The sequence below is a fragment of the Prunus mume genome, linkage group LG4, assembly GCF_029339155.1.
Source record: "Prunus mume cultivar Tortuosa linkage group LG4, ASM2933915v1, whole genome shotgun sequence".
NCBI lineage: Eukaryota > Viridiplantae > Streptophyta > Magnoliopsida > Rosales > Rosaceae > Prunus > Prunus mume.
In genome coordinates this window covers 1,963,738-1,978,435 of record NC_142701.1, presented here as the reverse complement: position 1 = coordinate 1,978,435, position 14,698 = coordinate 1,963,738, and the positions used below count along the sequence as shown (strand labels likewise).

Here is a 14,698-nt window from a genome sequence, read left to right as displayed (position 1 = left end):
ACAGAGAAGCAAAGCTAGATATAAGTGTGACTTGCGTTCACTTAAAAAAGGACTGCAGACAATATGAGCAATGTGAATGAATGGGGATGTGTTTTCTCACATTGAAAGGGCCTGCAGGCTTCATCCTTCCTTAAACATCTTATCTTAGGTTTCTTAAATATTCCATTCAAAATAAGAGCCTGCAACGACAATCTGGATCATCCTGCAGGTGAGTTTCTCCTACAAAATTGACCATTTACACGTCTGTTTGTGTGCGTAAGAGCTCTCGATCTTCCTCTTTTTTCATCATTGAAATCTAGATATTTTTAATTAAATCCTGGTTTCTTATGCAGGAATAAACAAAATGTCAGTCATCTATGCATATACTGAAATAATTAATTTGAGTTCCTTTTTTTTAGGATTTAGGGTCTATGCGGAAAGAATAAAAAATAGAAAATTAGATATCAACCCAAAAGTTCAAACATATATTAGGAAAATTCATGGGTTTTTTTTGGGATCAATTTAGCCACATATTTTGAGTTTATATCAAAATTTGAATTAATGACAATGATGATGTGTCAATTGAAATTTTTAAGCTAGATAGGTTGATTTTTCTCAATGCCCGTTTTACCCCCTTTTTTGTTGTCAAAATGCCCGTTTTACCCCCTTTTTTGTTCCATTCATTGTGAAATTAATTGCACAATTACCCTTCATAATACAAACCTACGTACCTACCACATAGTTTCAAGTATTGAGTTAGTCTACCTATCAACGGGGAATGATTCGTGAGTTTTCTGTAGTCTTCCTATTAATAATATAACACAATTTTATATGCCTATGCATACATTTTATTTATAATTAATGTTGATTTCTTCATGACCTTTTGGTTAGGTAAATTATATGTGCATTTTACCTATAATGTTGATTTTTTAATTATGTTCAATAGTCAAGTTCAAAATTTGAGAGTAACAATGCCTTAAATCATAAATGTACTGCGAGAGAGCTTTAGAGAGAGGCTCCCCCTTCTCATTCAGATTTTGGGAAGTATACATGATTTTATTTTAGGCTTAATTAATGCCCCATGAAACTACGGTCAAATTTCACATTGCTGCCCCCTTCCCCCCTCCCCAAAAAGAAAAAACACTTAAAATGACCCACTTTCCCCCATTGACCAAGGTTTGGTGACTCATTTTGCCCATACCATCAACTCTATTCAAAACTCTGTTAAATATAATGACCAAGGATTCTCCTCATCCTCACTCTTATTTTCCTCAATACTCTAGCACAAAAAAATAAAATAAAAAAATAAAATTGAAATTGTTATCGAATGGCCCTAAACTTTTAAGAATCTCATGGTTCAAAGTATTAGGTGGTGGAGGAAGCCGATAAATTAGATTTAGAGGTATTATTCACATGGAAGTTTCTGTATGGTTCCGATTTTGGTCGTACTTGAATTTATTGACATTTTTTTTATCCTATATGTAACTATTTGCATTTCTTTTTCTTTTGAATTACAGCAGAGTTAGTCAAATTTGGATTTACGATGACAGAGAGCAATGCAAAAGATCACTCTGTGATGGAAAATAGAGACGATCACAAGGAAAAAGCAGATAATGTGGGCAAGCAAACGTTGAACCGAAACAAAAATAAAGACAAATTATTAGCATCCTCGATACAACGAAAGCTTCGGCAGGAATCTCCAGTACCAGATCAAACTTGTATATATAGAGTCCCTCATAAACTGGTTAGGCACAACGAAGAGGTTTTCGTCCCAAGTTTGGTTTCAATCGGGCCTTATCATCATGGAGAAAAGAAGTTGCAGGCCATGGAAGAAATGAAGCTGTGGTACTTGCATGGCCTCATTGAACGAAAACCAAATCAGAACACCAGTTTGGAGACGTTCGTGGCAACAATTAGGAGTATGGAACAATTTTGTCGTGATTGCTACGACGAAAAATTTGATAATCTGAGCAGTGATAGATTTGTAGAAATGATGGTGGTTGATGGTTGCTTTATTATTGAACTTTTCCGCAGACTTCGTTTGAGGTACTCGGACCACGATCCAATTTTTAAAACGCCATGGATGTTGTCGACAATTAGAGATGACTTGTTGCTACTTGAAAACCAACTTCCTTGGAAAGTTGCTGCCTGTTTATTTGACCTCATAAAGGAAGAAAATGAAGATCTTCATCAATTTGCTGCGGGGTTTGCTACGTTGTTCTCTGAAAACGTATTCGGCATCTCAGTCTCAGTGCCAGTGAGAGACATATCGAGTGAAAGACATTTCCTCGACATCGCAAGAGGTTCTGCCCTTGGACAACCGTCCAGGGAGGATCGTTTTTATTTTTATCACCCGATTCCTTCAGTGACAGAGCTTCTGGAAATCGGAGTGGATTTTGAACGTACTCTGAACTTCACGAAACCTGATCTGCTTGACATTACCTTCGAAAATGGGTTGATGAGAATCCCTCCACTGTGTATTGGAGAGAATGGAGAACGTTTCGTAAGAAACCTCATAGCCTATGAATTGTGTGTCCCACATCACGCAAATTATTACGCTACCTCTTATGCAAAGTTGTTCAGTTGCCTTATTAAGTCTACCAAAGATGCCGAATTTCTGATGGCGAAAGGAATTATAGAAACGCAGTTGAGCAAGGAGGACATAGCCTGTTTCTTCACTAGGGTTTGCAAGGACATTGAAATTGAAGGCGGCTTGCTATACTTCGCTGGCCTCACCTTCTCTGTGAGTGAGCATGTATTGTAAGCGTCGCTGGCTAAGGAGTTGGCTCACAATGATCAAACGAGATTATTTATACAATCCATCATCAATCTGGTCTGTTTCCAGTGGGGTCGTCGTTATTCTCATTCTTACCATCACACAGACAATTTATACTGTTCTCTCCTACTACAAGTAAATCTGCTGATGTTGCTTTCCTTTCTTTTCTTCTTTTTTCTGAAATTTTATTTTTCTCAGTGTCTTGATGAAGGAGTATATTTTGTATTTCCTTATGACTTAATAACAATGGACAATGCTAATAGGAGAAAAATGGTATTTTATACCTTCTTATTGAAAAATTAGGTTGCTCTCATTATATAGTATTAGATCAAAGGACGAATGTAACTCAAAAAGCTAAAAAACATGAATGCCAAACACTGAACGCAACCAAGTAGCTAGCCTACAAAACCCTAAACACCAAGTCAGGAAGAAGCCTCTGCAGTCTGTACACTCCACGCTGCAGACTCTGGATCATCGATAAAGATTGTGCTTATTCTTCGCAATGATTTGTAAGAAGAAGAATGAATAAACTAAAATAATGAAAAATATGATGTGTCATCACTCTGCAGGGGTTGGCCTGGTTTCTGCAGGTTGCTCACCCTCGTGTTCAGCCGGAGTCTCTGCTTTTGATGAGTTGGGAGTGGTATTAGCGGTAACATCTTTGGCAGGTGAAACAGGTGCGATTGCAGCTGCACCACCCGCTGCAATGGGCGAATTAGTTTTTCCATTCTTGGCATCCTTTCCTTCCTTGGAATCCTTTGAATCATTTGCATCCTTGGAATCCTTTGCATCCTCTCCTCCCTTGGCATCGTTTCCTTCCTTTGCATCTTTCGCATCCTTTCCTTCCTTGGAATCCTTCGCATCCTTTCCTTCCTTGGAATCCTTTGCATCCTTTCCTTCCTTGGAATCCTTACCATCTTTGGCAGGTGGGGGAGGCATCATGTGTGGTGGAGGGTTCTGTTTCAGCTTAATGAAAATTTGCCGCATCCTTGAAAGATCAGTTGGTTTCCCAGGTTTTGGACCCTGGATGATCAGCACTGAAGGCTTCTTATCAGGATCTTTCTTCCCTCTCTTCTTCTCAATATTAGGGACCTCACGAGGAATCAGCTCCGCTATTGCTTTCCAATAATGTTTGTCAGCTTCTTTGTGGAACTTCTCTTGGTTGACCAGGTAAAGCTGCACAGAAAGTCAAATTCATTTGTCTTAGAGATGAAGCATGGAAAGGTAGCAATGGAGAGAGACAGAGAGAATCAGGATCAGGGAAAACATGGAAAATGATGAGTTTTAATACTACCTTCTCCCTTTCTCTGTTGTGAGCCTTGTTAGTTTCACAATTGAGCTTTCGTTTCTCATAAAAAGCCCGTTTAAATTCCTCAGCTTCCTCAATAATCTGGTTCCGCATCTCTCTTTCTCTTTGCTCCTTTTCTTCAAGATGGATGACATTTAGACTGCAGAATGGACGCCTTCATCAGGGCAGATGAAAACAATGGAAAAGAAAAGAAAAACACTACATGGTTTTTAAATGCTTCTTTCCTTCCAAGATTTATTTAAGATCATGCGAGCAAACCAATCATTATTTCATCCAAATAAGCATTACCAATTACTAATTCAGACCTCAAGCTTAAAAGAAATGGCAATGAACAGAGTCACACAGATACAGAAATCAAATTAAGGCAGATGGAATTAAGCCTAAAGAAGACCATGCATGCAGAACATCATAAACACCTTTTTAACTCAAATTGATTCAAACAATGCCATTCAAAATTGCCACATTTAATAATATGATTTTCAACCAACAAAAATCCACACCACACAAATCGAAAAGAGATCTGAGCTCACCGACGCCACTCGAGCCGGGCAAAGCCTTCCTCTCGCATCTCCTCCGGCGGAGGCAGCACCGGCTCACACGAGGCGAAAATGTCCCCATCGTCGCCGCCGCCACCACCACCACCACCATCACCGCCCATACCGCCTACGTTATTGTCCTCAGGCACCGCCGAATCAAACGGCGACACGTAGTCGGGGTTAGGGGTGGAAATGCCGAAGCCATAGATTTCGGGCGACTGCTGGTCAATGCTATGGCTGCTGTTGTAGCCTCCGCCGCCGGGGAGAACGACGTGGTCTTGGAAATCAGTGTGGAGGGGAAGGGGGCGCCGGGTCGACGGCGGAAGAGGAGAAGTCGTCGTCGTCGTGGGTGGGAGGGTTGAACGACGCGTCGTAGCGCTGGGAGGAGAGGCGTGGGTCGTAGCCTATGTAGCCATCGTCGTCGAAGGGGCGGGTGGTGGGGTCGTGGTGGGTTTCATCGTCGTTGGGGAAGGAGTCGAAGGACGACATGTTTCGGAGGATAAGTGGTGTTGTCGTAGAGGATTATGGAGTTAAGCTAAGCATTAAGCATTAAGCAGAGTTATTATGGCGTTAATTATTGGGTTTGATTTTTGGTTTTGTTAGTGTGAGATCGGCGGGTTCGGATCCAGAGAGAGTGCGTGGCGGTGGATGATTCTTTCAGTTGCTACGTGTTGGGAAACAATAATTGTTGATGCAATGGAGAGCAAGCAACACACACAGGTGGCGTTTTTGTTTTTCTTTTCCCAAGGTCACATGCTTCATATTTCCGCAACCATAGCTTATTATTAATTGACTTGCATTTTAATGCCCCTCTCACACATGTGCAATAGGTGATTTTTTTTAATCACACGCGCTACGCGACTGTTAAAGATTGTTTATGCAGAAAAATTTCCTTGTAAATGTACAAGATGATTTGACTATTATTTAATCAGATTTTATTTTGGAAATGTTGTTAGATAAAGGGAGATATATATATATACATATATAAAACAAAAGATAAAGAATAGTGAAACATTCTAAATACCAGAAAATGTTATTGGTTAATGTAAATATTAAGAATTGAAATTATTAATTAAATGAGGATAATATGGTAAATTCACACTTTTTTATATTAAAAAAATTAAAATTAAAAGAAAAATCAGATAATGCATCATATTTTTTTGGAACACAACTACCCATTATTTTTTTAATTCTAAATAAATTTTAAATTAAAAAAAAGCCTCTCATAGGAGCGGAAGCGTGTGCAGAGGGGCAGGTAGAGAGAGAGAGAGAGAGAGAGAGAGAGAGAGAGAGAGAGATGGGGTGCGATAGGAGTTGGGTCGAGGATAGGAGAGAGGGGAGAGAGAGAGAAAGTGGGGAGAGAAGAGAAAAGATATAGGAGCTAAAATTACTAAAATGCCCATATCACATCACAACACTCAATTTTGTGAATGAAAATGGATATAAGTGGTAAAGCGAGAAAATTTCAGCAATTTATTTTGAGATTTTTGGAGTTTAGTGAAAAAATTTCAGTTTCAGGAGGTAAAGTGAGACCGAGAGTCCGTTTCAGGTGGTAAAATAATAATTCACCTATTTTAAAATATCCGTTGAAGTACATATATTTATGAGATGTTGAAGTACCACATAAGGCATCAAATTTAAATTTGATGTTTGAATTTTGCCATCTCCAAGGGAGATGCTCTAAGGTAAGGTAATTGTGATGTTTTGACTAGACATTGTTTTCTCCTTGAACTTACATTTTTTATGCCTAGTGAATCAATTTACATGCATTGAACTTAGATACTTAATCGGTAGTGAGTATTCACGTCAACAAATTATCTCACATCCTTAATCTGAGACACTCATCACCCTCTCTCATTCAATCAATGTCTCTAAGTAAGTTATTTTGTCAAATGATACGTTATAAATAAAGGTTTTTCGTGACAACGAGCCAATTTCATTGGAAATGCATCCATGTGATACTTGGAACATACTGTTAGTTGTTAACCTCAATGTTGGGCATGATTTAATTCATAAAGAACCAAAATTGACATTTATTCAACCTGGAAAGAAAACCCAAAAATAAAAATAAAAAAAGGCTGGAAGAGTTCCGTACTGAACGGTTTGAGGCACAAAATACCGGTTAACGGTATAAATTTTGGCCTTGCTAAAAGTTTGGTATGATTAATAAGTTGGCCTGTCTCCCAAACCTAACGGATTCATACTATTCCTCAGGTCTGCTTCATAGGTTGGTGAGGAATGTTATATACGATACAATATCGGACGGCTGGAAATTCAGGGTTCAATTCGCGTTTCTCTTTCCATCATTTAAACACGAAACGCATGATCAATCAAACGGCCCAGAACGATGTTTGTGAAATAGACAGCAAGCAAGCAGCAGGCAAGAAATGTCGGTAGCCACAAACACATGCAGGGCTGCTAGCCGTGCACGCAGCACAGACAATCCAGTGGCTCCACAGCCACAAAACATAAGCTGGTGGGCCCCACAAAACACAGCTTCTGCAATTCTCCACCAGTTACTTTACTTGGCCATCTCTCTATCTTCCCAGAATCAGTCCATAATCTTACAAACAAACAGTCATCACTCCAGTAGTTGTTGGTGAAGGGTTTAAGAGGTTTTTCGAAAACTAAGCTGTTGGTTTGTGCTTTCTTGGAAAGCTTTGATTGTTGAAGTAGGAGCTTTTGGAGAGAAAGGGAAGATGAAAATTCAGTGTGATGTGTGCGAGAAGGCTCCGGCGACAGTGATTTGTTGCGCAGATGAGGCGGCGCTGTGCGCCAAATGTGACGTTGAAGTGCATGCAGCAAACAAGCTTGCAAGCAAGCACCAGAGGCTTCTCCTTCAGTGTCTCTCCAAGTTGAACAAACTCCCTAGATGTGACATTTGCCAAGTAATTTCACTCCCCACGTTCTTTGTATTGTGATTTTGATTTTCGTTTTCTGTCGGACTTATTAGTTTACCCAATGTTTTAAAAGGCGAAACGTAGAGACGAGGCGTTTTTTGTCTACTATGTGAAGCGTAAGCCTTGAAGCAGTGGGCGTAAGCCTTTTGAACATTAATTTAATTTAACAAAAAAAATTATAAATAATACAATATAGATAAATTGTACTACTAATTCTTATTTAGCCAACATATTCTATCAAATATAAGTACTAATTATCATTTAAGCATAATAATCAATCCCAAAATATAAAATATTTATTTAACATCAAAAGAAAAACTCAATTCATGCATCGATCTCACTCCTCATCATGAAACATCAAATGATATTTGACTTTATATGTGGACTTGAGTATTATTTTTAGTGAGTTTTACGGATATTGTGTTGTTTGGAAAAAAAATACTAACATATTATATATATATATATATATATATATATATATATATGAATCTAGTACAAAAAAAATTGCATACCTAAGGTGAGAGAGACTTCAACTTACGGAGCGAATTAAAGTTGATGCAGTTTATGGCATTAGGGATATACATATAGGTCCATTAATGTATTTATTTAGAAGAAAAAAAGGGGCAGTATCGTTTGTTTCAGTGGGGGTTAAAAGGTATGATGTTTGCTTTTATAAAATAAAAAAACAAAAACCCAAAACATGCGTTTAAAACACCTCAGTTTTAAAAAATAAAAACCACTTAAGTAACTAAATGAAACGATGTCGTATTAAAACAAGGCACTCAAGCTCGAGCCCCCTCCTTGTAGAGTAAATTAATTTAAGATTAATTTAGACTAGGCCTGGGCATGGATTGGTTTGGAATGGTAGAAGGCTCTTCCGTTAACCAAACCAAAGACTTCTGTAGATCATTTTCTCTTCTGTTAATCAAACCAAAGACTTTGGTAGACTTCGAATCAGTTAACCTAATATTCGGTTCGGATTGGTTCGGTACGCCGGTAGTACCGTAATAAAAACATACTAATAAAAATACAATTTATAATACTTTCACATAACATAAGTTCTTGAACAAATACACCAAATTATCCTTGTAAAATATAAAAATCCAATAGTCTAATTCATCCAAGTATGAAATCAAATAACTTAGTCACTATATCATTCAATATATACTCAAGATGTAATGGGAGCCACTTGTGTTTGTTATTTAAACATTTGAGTGTTATTTTTACCGAATTCTCTACATTTATGTAAATGATGTTGACATTTGTTCCACTTAGGGTTCTTTAGTTTTTCATGCTGAATCCAACCATATAAATAAAATAAAATTTGGATTAACAGTTGGAAAGTTACAAGTAAAAAAGGGAACAAATGTCGAAACTGAAAAACATAGGAAATTCATAAATTCATCTCTGACCAAAAAGTGTTACAATACCCGAAGTGATAAAGAAGTGATAGAATGGTGATAAAGCAGTGATACAATGGTAATAAAGAAGTGATACAATAGTGATAAATAAGTGATACAAAGTGCTAATTGTATTTATTTTTAGTTTCTTGTTTTGTATTTAAATAATAAAATAAGTATAAATATCGGATCGGTACGGATTTCCGTCGGGTTAGAAATATTGTTCCGTTAACCAAACCAAATATCTCGGTACGGATCGGATTGGAATAATTAAAATTAAAAAATAAGTATTTAACCAAACTAAACCAAACCGGTCGGTACGCGGATAATTCGGATGAGATGCCCACACCTAATTTAGACTACCACTTCGCTTGCATATAAAAAAGAATCTGTTGTTCAATCTCTCTCTCACATATTATTTTCTGATTTGCAGGATAAGGCAGCTTTTATATTCTGTGTTGAAGACAGAGCCCTCTTTTGCCAAGATTGTGACGGATCAGTTCATTCGGCCAATAGCCACTCTGCAAACCACCAGAGGTTCCTCGCCACCGGAATCCGGGTGGCATTGAGCTCCAGTTGTACTAAGGACACTGAAACAAGTAGCTTGGAGCCACCCAGTCATGGCTCACAGCAGATTTCAACAAAATTGCCAACACCTCAGCCTTCTGGCTTCTCATCCCCTTGGGGGGTTGATGACTTGCTGCAATTATCAGATTTTGAATCTTCTGACAAGGTTACCGGAAAACATATACATACATATATACATATATATTGGAAGTTATGTGGCTCTACTCATCACAAATATTATAACATAAATGAAAGAAAACTTTTGAGTTTTAAGATTCAAAATAAAACAATCTTGCAAAGCTTTCAAAAAAGAAGCTCAACTAAGATGATTCTTTCTCCTAAGATATATGTGATTTGCATTTTGTTTCATCTATTCGTGTCCCTGAGATTAAGAAGCTCTTGTGTGTGGCCATTTCAGAAAGGGTCGCTTGAGTTTGAGAGCTTGAATGGATAGCAGATATGGGTCTTTTCGGTGAGCAGTTTCCGGAGGAAGCCTTGGCAGCTGCTGAAGTTCCTCAGCTTCCGGTATCACAGCAACCCAATTTTACCTCATATAGACCCCCCAAATCGAACAATCCATACAAGAAGCCAAGAATTGCAATGGCAGAGGATGATGATGAGCACTTTACTGTTCCTGATCTTGGGAGATTTTAGATATGTATCAACTTGATAGGTTGAAGCATATATATGTTGACAGTGCATATATGTTCATACTAAGTACATACCGGTATGTATTTATGTATGTATGTAAGGATTTATAATGCATTTGGGGGATTTGCTTCTTTCGTTTTCGTTTATTTGATCCATCAAGACGTAATTTTGCCTACTTGGCAATAAGACCATATGCAATGGAGGAGCTTTGTTGAGCCAGAAGAGTTGAAGAAATTCCTTAGCAAATGGGCAAGCTGATGCCTCCCTTGTGCTCGTTTCTGTACGTTATATTATTACATTCACATATGTTCCAACTCCAATGATCATTAATCAGATTTCTTGGACTGGAAACACAGCTTCGAATCGAGTGCCCGATGCTTAGGGAAGTCAGTTGCAGTGACATTTGCAAATGGCTTGCTTGTGTATTTAGGAAATATTTATCAACTCTTAAATCATTTCTAGTCAGGCGCATTCCTTGATCACCCAACATGGAGACCAAGGTTGATTTCCAATAAAACTAACAGAAGTATTTCTGGGCATGCAAAACAAGTAGAATGATATCTCTGTCCTCCAGTGACGAATTTCCAAGTAAACTACTTCAATGAGGGAGCAAAAGTCGTGGACCGAATTGAATACAAAGAAAATTGTATACAAGATTTCAGAAACTGCTATAAACAGGAATTGGTTCTATCCCATACAAAATTAGCTGTCTTATATAAGCCAATTAACACTAACGTTGCCAAGCCATGTAAAAAGAGGGAACTGCGCCAAAGCAATAAAGAGCAAAAGATAATGATGCTTGCTTGAATCATAACTCCTCACCTCTGCAAAAAGGACTCTTTTCATAGTCTTCACCAAGAAAACTCCCATGCATAAACAGGTCCAAGGCATCAAAAAATAGTAGGAGTAACTCAACACAATCCGTCCAAGTATGGCCAAGCATAACCCTGTGAAAGCATAGCCAGCATATGCCACCATGTCCAGCAATGGTGCCTCACCACCACCCAAGGAAAGCAATGTTACTTTAAGTAGTGCAACTTGCATAAACCAGCCAAGCAATCCCTTGATAAACAACCAGTTTAGTGCTTCAGGACTAAACCTGAAAGGCAATAAACAAAAAAAAAAAATTTAAAATACCATGAGTTTCTAGCATTGAAGGATTGAAATAACAAGAACATGAATAAATATGAATTGAAACCATGATGAAGTTCAGGAAGCTACAGAGAGGCCATCATACATTCAAAAATGCAGTGACAATACAATCTTGGCCTTGGAAATAGTTCATTGTTTCACTTTAATTTACAAATATAAATTCATCTGTCGTGTATTTATATAGAAAAGATGAAGGAAAAGGAAAAGAAACTGGTGCATCAACACGGGGTTAATGATTTCTCTGAAAAAAACAGCTAAATTTGGCCACTACATGAGAACGGTGTGGGCTGCTGAAAGAGTTTTTGGTCCCAGTGCAGCATACCTCTTTGGTCATACACAATAGTCCAACTTACGGATCACATGTATAATCTAGGAAAATAATGTTATTTTGAGCATCATCTTCTTCGATGAATTTTTGCAAGCACTTCTCTTGCGTTTAAGCCTTAAGCAACTAGAAGGTACTTCGATAAAGGAAGACCGTGAACAAGGAAAAAACTAAATGCAGCTACAGTATACTACCCAAAAGGAACCAATACATTTTGTTGAAAGTGGACAAGGAAGAAGGTGCAAATAGATTGGGTACTAAATAGAACTCTTTTTCCAAAACTGGGGGACTAAAGTAGAAATTACAAACTAATAGTAGGATACTGAATTGCAATAAGAGGAAAATAACAGCCAAAAAATCAAGCAGTTAAGGCAAAACGCAATCTTCGTTCTCATATCATAATGTTTTCCCATCACAGGATTAATATGAATAAAAGAGGAAACTGCTTAGAGTAATATCTAGAAATTTCACAAAACTTACTTTCCTTGAAGACCCAATGAGAAGCCAGCCAGTACCACATAGGTACCAAATGCCATAAATGGAATGTACAGGTCTGGTGCATTGATGTCATAGATTGGGGGTTTATAAGAAAGCCTGCCTCCTACTGGTTCAGTTATTCTTGTCCAATGGCCCTGAAAAAACAAAAGAAAGGGCAGGGGAAGGAGTAAGTTCTATGGCAGCATAATCTGATTCCACAAGGAAAAATTCCAAATGCTAGCGCCTTACCCTGTGAAGAAATGGAAATAGAACAACCTTCAACTTGTTCCGGACATACTGGTCATTCACTTGGAAGTAGTATTGAGGATCAGAGAAATACCTACTGATCTGCTCATTTCAACACAAAATATCAGAATAAAGCTCAACTACCTCAAACAGACTTAAGAAACTCTAAAAGCTAAGAAGTACAGAACTTCTAAAAGGCCTAATCTAGTCACTTGATGGCAATCATACAAGGCCATTATCATGCCTAAAGTACGTGAATACAATTTACATGAGTGGGAGATCAATGCAAAATGTTATAGAAGCATCTCCATAAACCAGTTTCAACTTACGCATCAGGCCATAATGTACAAAACAATATACCAACCTAATTAACATGGATCATCAAACTTTCACCCAATCAAGGGCATGGAAGAAAAACAAAGAATAAAACAATTTGAACAACCAAAATCAAGCCTTTCCAAAATGGTTCATTCAATAATGCCAATCATCATTCTACCAAATTAAAAGAGGTCAATTTCATAATGCAAGATACAAATATTTTGACAATGATTCACGAAACTTATATGCTAGAATAAAAATCTTCCAAACTTTCATATGATTTACAGTTAAATCAAAAACTTTATAACTTGACCACAAAGGGGAGTAATAAGCTAACGGTGCATATCGTAATCTTCAATAGCTGAACCCAGATCATAACAGTGGTCAACTACTTACATTGCTTTGTACATATTCAGAACTTGATCCTAAAATTTTCTCTCCATAAGCGCCCAATCCACCACGGATAAGTCCTGAACCGGCACCGTAAAACGTATTTCCAAACGGATTTGGCTGCGAAGTTGCAGGCGGTATTGGCACCCCAGGCTGGGCTCCCACATTATTGTACATTTCTGTAGTTCAACACACACAGAAAAAGAAAAAGACAGATACAGATTGCTTCAATTACAATGCACCCAGAACAAGACTTCATTGGTGATAATAAATATATATTTTGAAATCAATCAAGAATCCAAGACCAGCTAAATAGAAAGAGAGAGATGAGTAAACCCTAGATCTGGAGGTTGAGATGGAGAGAATAACGAAAAGAGGGAAGTCGCGGGGGGACTGCTGACGGATGAGAGAAGAACCTGGTGGTTGGAGGCCGCGTCGATTTCTTCTCGACGTTGGCAGAGCCGGCTTCGACTTCTGCCCTAGGGAGGCAGAGACAGGATCGATTTGAGAGAGAGAGAGAGATGGAGAATGGGACGGAGTTAAAAAAACTCAGGAAAAGCCTGTAGGCTTTTTTTTTTTTTTTTTTTTTGGGTCTGGGTTAAGTCACCGTCTATACTATAGTGCACCGGTACACCCATACAACGTTTTTGTTTTGGAACCTGTCAACCGGCTCTCAAGGTTTACTATAATTTTTTTTGTTGAGAAATTTGCATAAATTCCACCTGAACTTTTAGGCATGTGCACCGTTACCACATAAACTTTTAATTTTTATTATTAACCACCTGAACTTTAAAGAGTGTTGCAATGTACAACCTATGTCTAATTATGTTAAACTTTTAGTTAACTTTAAGAACGATTCCGTCAATGCACTTTAACTAAAAAAACTCAACATTTTTAAAACTAACAGAATTTATAATTAATAATTTTTGTTCTTTATTAAAAACCTAATCTAAATTATCCCACGGTTTCTCCCATCCATTCAACAACTTTCCCCCTTTCCCAGTAGACCCTTCCCCCACCCTCTACATATATCCAGGCTTTTGGGGAGATGGATTTCATGGATCTTCAAACCTTTAAATTAATTTGGCATTCAATTATGTTCTTTTTTTAATTATTCATAAGGTGAAATTTCGTTCAAAAGTCAAAACGGAAATACACGAAAAAACCATACAAGAAAGGGCAATAGCATACAGAGAAGTACAACAAGCAAGCCTCCCAGTAAATCAAGCCACCACGAGCATAAAGCGACAACATAATACCCCCCCAAAAAAAAGCTTAATCAGTAGGGGCAAGAATCCCATCTCTAAACATTACCATGACTAATGAGAGAAGGGGCTGATTAATCCGTCTGAGTAATGCACCCTCGAGTTGGCCTTCAACTCTTCCACAACCCACACCAAATATTTTATAGATTCGGTGGAGAGAGATAGGGATATGAAGTAGGGTGTATGCAGAGGGTGGGGATATTATTTTATTATTTAAATTTGTTAGTTTTAAAATGTCAAGTCTTTTAGTTATAGTGAATTGACAGAGTTGTCCTTAAACTTAACGGAAAGTTTAATAGAATTGGACATAGGTGGTACATTGCAACACTCTATAAAATTCAGGTGGTTAATAATAAAAATTAAGGTTTTTTAGGTTTTAGACATAAAAATTTCACTTTGGAAAAAGC

The 14,698-nt window shown here is 37.7% G+C and overlaps 3 protein-coding genes and 1 pseudogene across 5 annotated transcripts; 2 read left to right on the top strand and 2 right to left on the bottom strand.

Moving 5' to 3' along the window:
* LOC103328569 (UPF0481 protein At3g47200-like) lies at positions 1-2,959 on the top strand. Its single transcript, XM_089051167.1, has 2 exons — positions 1-208; positions 1,497-2,959. The coding sequence occupies exon 2, from the start codon at positions 1,523-1,525 to the stop codon at positions 2,741-2,743; it is 1,221 nt and encodes a 406-aa protein (XP_088907293.1). The 5' UTR covers positions 1-208; positions 1,497-1,522; the 3' UTR covers positions 2,744-2,959.
* Positions 2,960-3,015: 56 nt separating this feature from the next.
* On the bottom strand, positions 3,016-5,347 carry LOC103328564 (clathrin light chain 1). The gene is made up of 3 exons (XM_008230961.3): positions 4,595-5,347; positions 4,050-4,203; positions 3,016-3,931 (listed from the first exon to the last, which is right to left on the bottom strand). Exons 1-3 carry the CDS (start codon positions 4,720-4,722, stop codon positions 3,314-3,316), a joined length of 900 nt encoding a protein of 299 aa, XP_008229183.2. The 5' UTR covers positions 4,723-5,347; the 3' UTR covers positions 3,016-3,313.
* Positions 5,348-7,147: 1,800 nt separating this feature from the next.
* LOC103328563 (B-box zinc finger protein 24-like) lies at positions 7,148-10,249 on the top strand (annotated as a pseudogene). The gene is made up of 3 exons (XR_016126063.1): positions 7,148-7,488; positions 9,334-9,633; positions 9,886-10,249. The product of XR_016126063.1 is annotated as a B-box zinc finger protein 24-like (transcript).
* A 471-nt stretch (positions 10,250-10,720) lies between these two features.
* On the bottom strand, positions 10,721-13,648 carry LOC103328562 (uncharacterized). 2 transcript variants are annotated; one of them, XM_008230958.2, is made up of 5 exons: positions 13,363-13,648; positions 13,033-13,205; positions 12,322-12,420; positions 12,076-12,227; positions 10,721-11,217 (listed from the first exon to the last, which is right to left on the bottom strand). In XM_008230958.2, the coding sequence occupies exons 2-5, from the start codon at positions 13,201-13,203 to the stop codon at positions 10,830-10,832; spliced, it is 810 nt and encodes a 269-aa protein (XP_008229180.1). In that variant the 5' UTR covers positions 13,204-13,205; positions 13,363-13,648; the 3' UTR covers positions 10,721-10,829. The 2 variants fall into 2 exon arrangements, with proteins under 2 accessions (XP_008229180.1, XP_008229181.1); XM_008230959.2 differs by having other exon boundaries at positions 13,443-13,585.
* Positions 13,649-14,698: the final 1,050 nt, after the last annotated feature.

Bases quoted from the DNA above. Each gene is read 5' to 3' on its own strand.
- LOC103328569 (XM_089051167.1), top strand. From the start codon at position 1,523: ATGACAGAGAGCAATGCAAAAGATCACTCTGTGATGGAAAATAGAGAC.
- LOC103328564 (XM_008230961.3), bottom strand. From the start codon at position 4,722: ATGGGCGGTGATGGTGGTGGTGGTGGTGGCGGCGGCGACGATGGGGAC. The intron at 4,204-4,594 runs GTGAGCTCAGAT...TCCATTCTGCAG, and splicing joins GCCCGGCTCGAGTGGCGTCG to TCTAAATGTCATCCATCTTG. The intron at 3,932-4,049 runs GTAGTATTAAAA...CTTTCTGTGCAG, and splicing joins ACAACAGAGAAAGGGAGAAG to CTTTACCTGGTCAACCAAGA.
- LOC103328562 (XM_008230958.2), bottom strand. From the start codon at position 13,203: ATGTACAATAATGTGGGAGCCCAGCCTGGGGTGCCAATACCGCCTGCA. The intron at 12,421-13,032 runs GTAAGTAGTTGA...TGAAATGAGCAG, and splicing joins CTGAATATGTACAAAGCAAT to ATCAGTAGGTATTTCTCTGA. The intron at 12,228-12,321 runs GTAAGGCGCTAG...TTGTTTTTTCAG, and splicing joins TATTTCCATTTCTTCACAGG to GGCCATTGGACAAGAATAAC.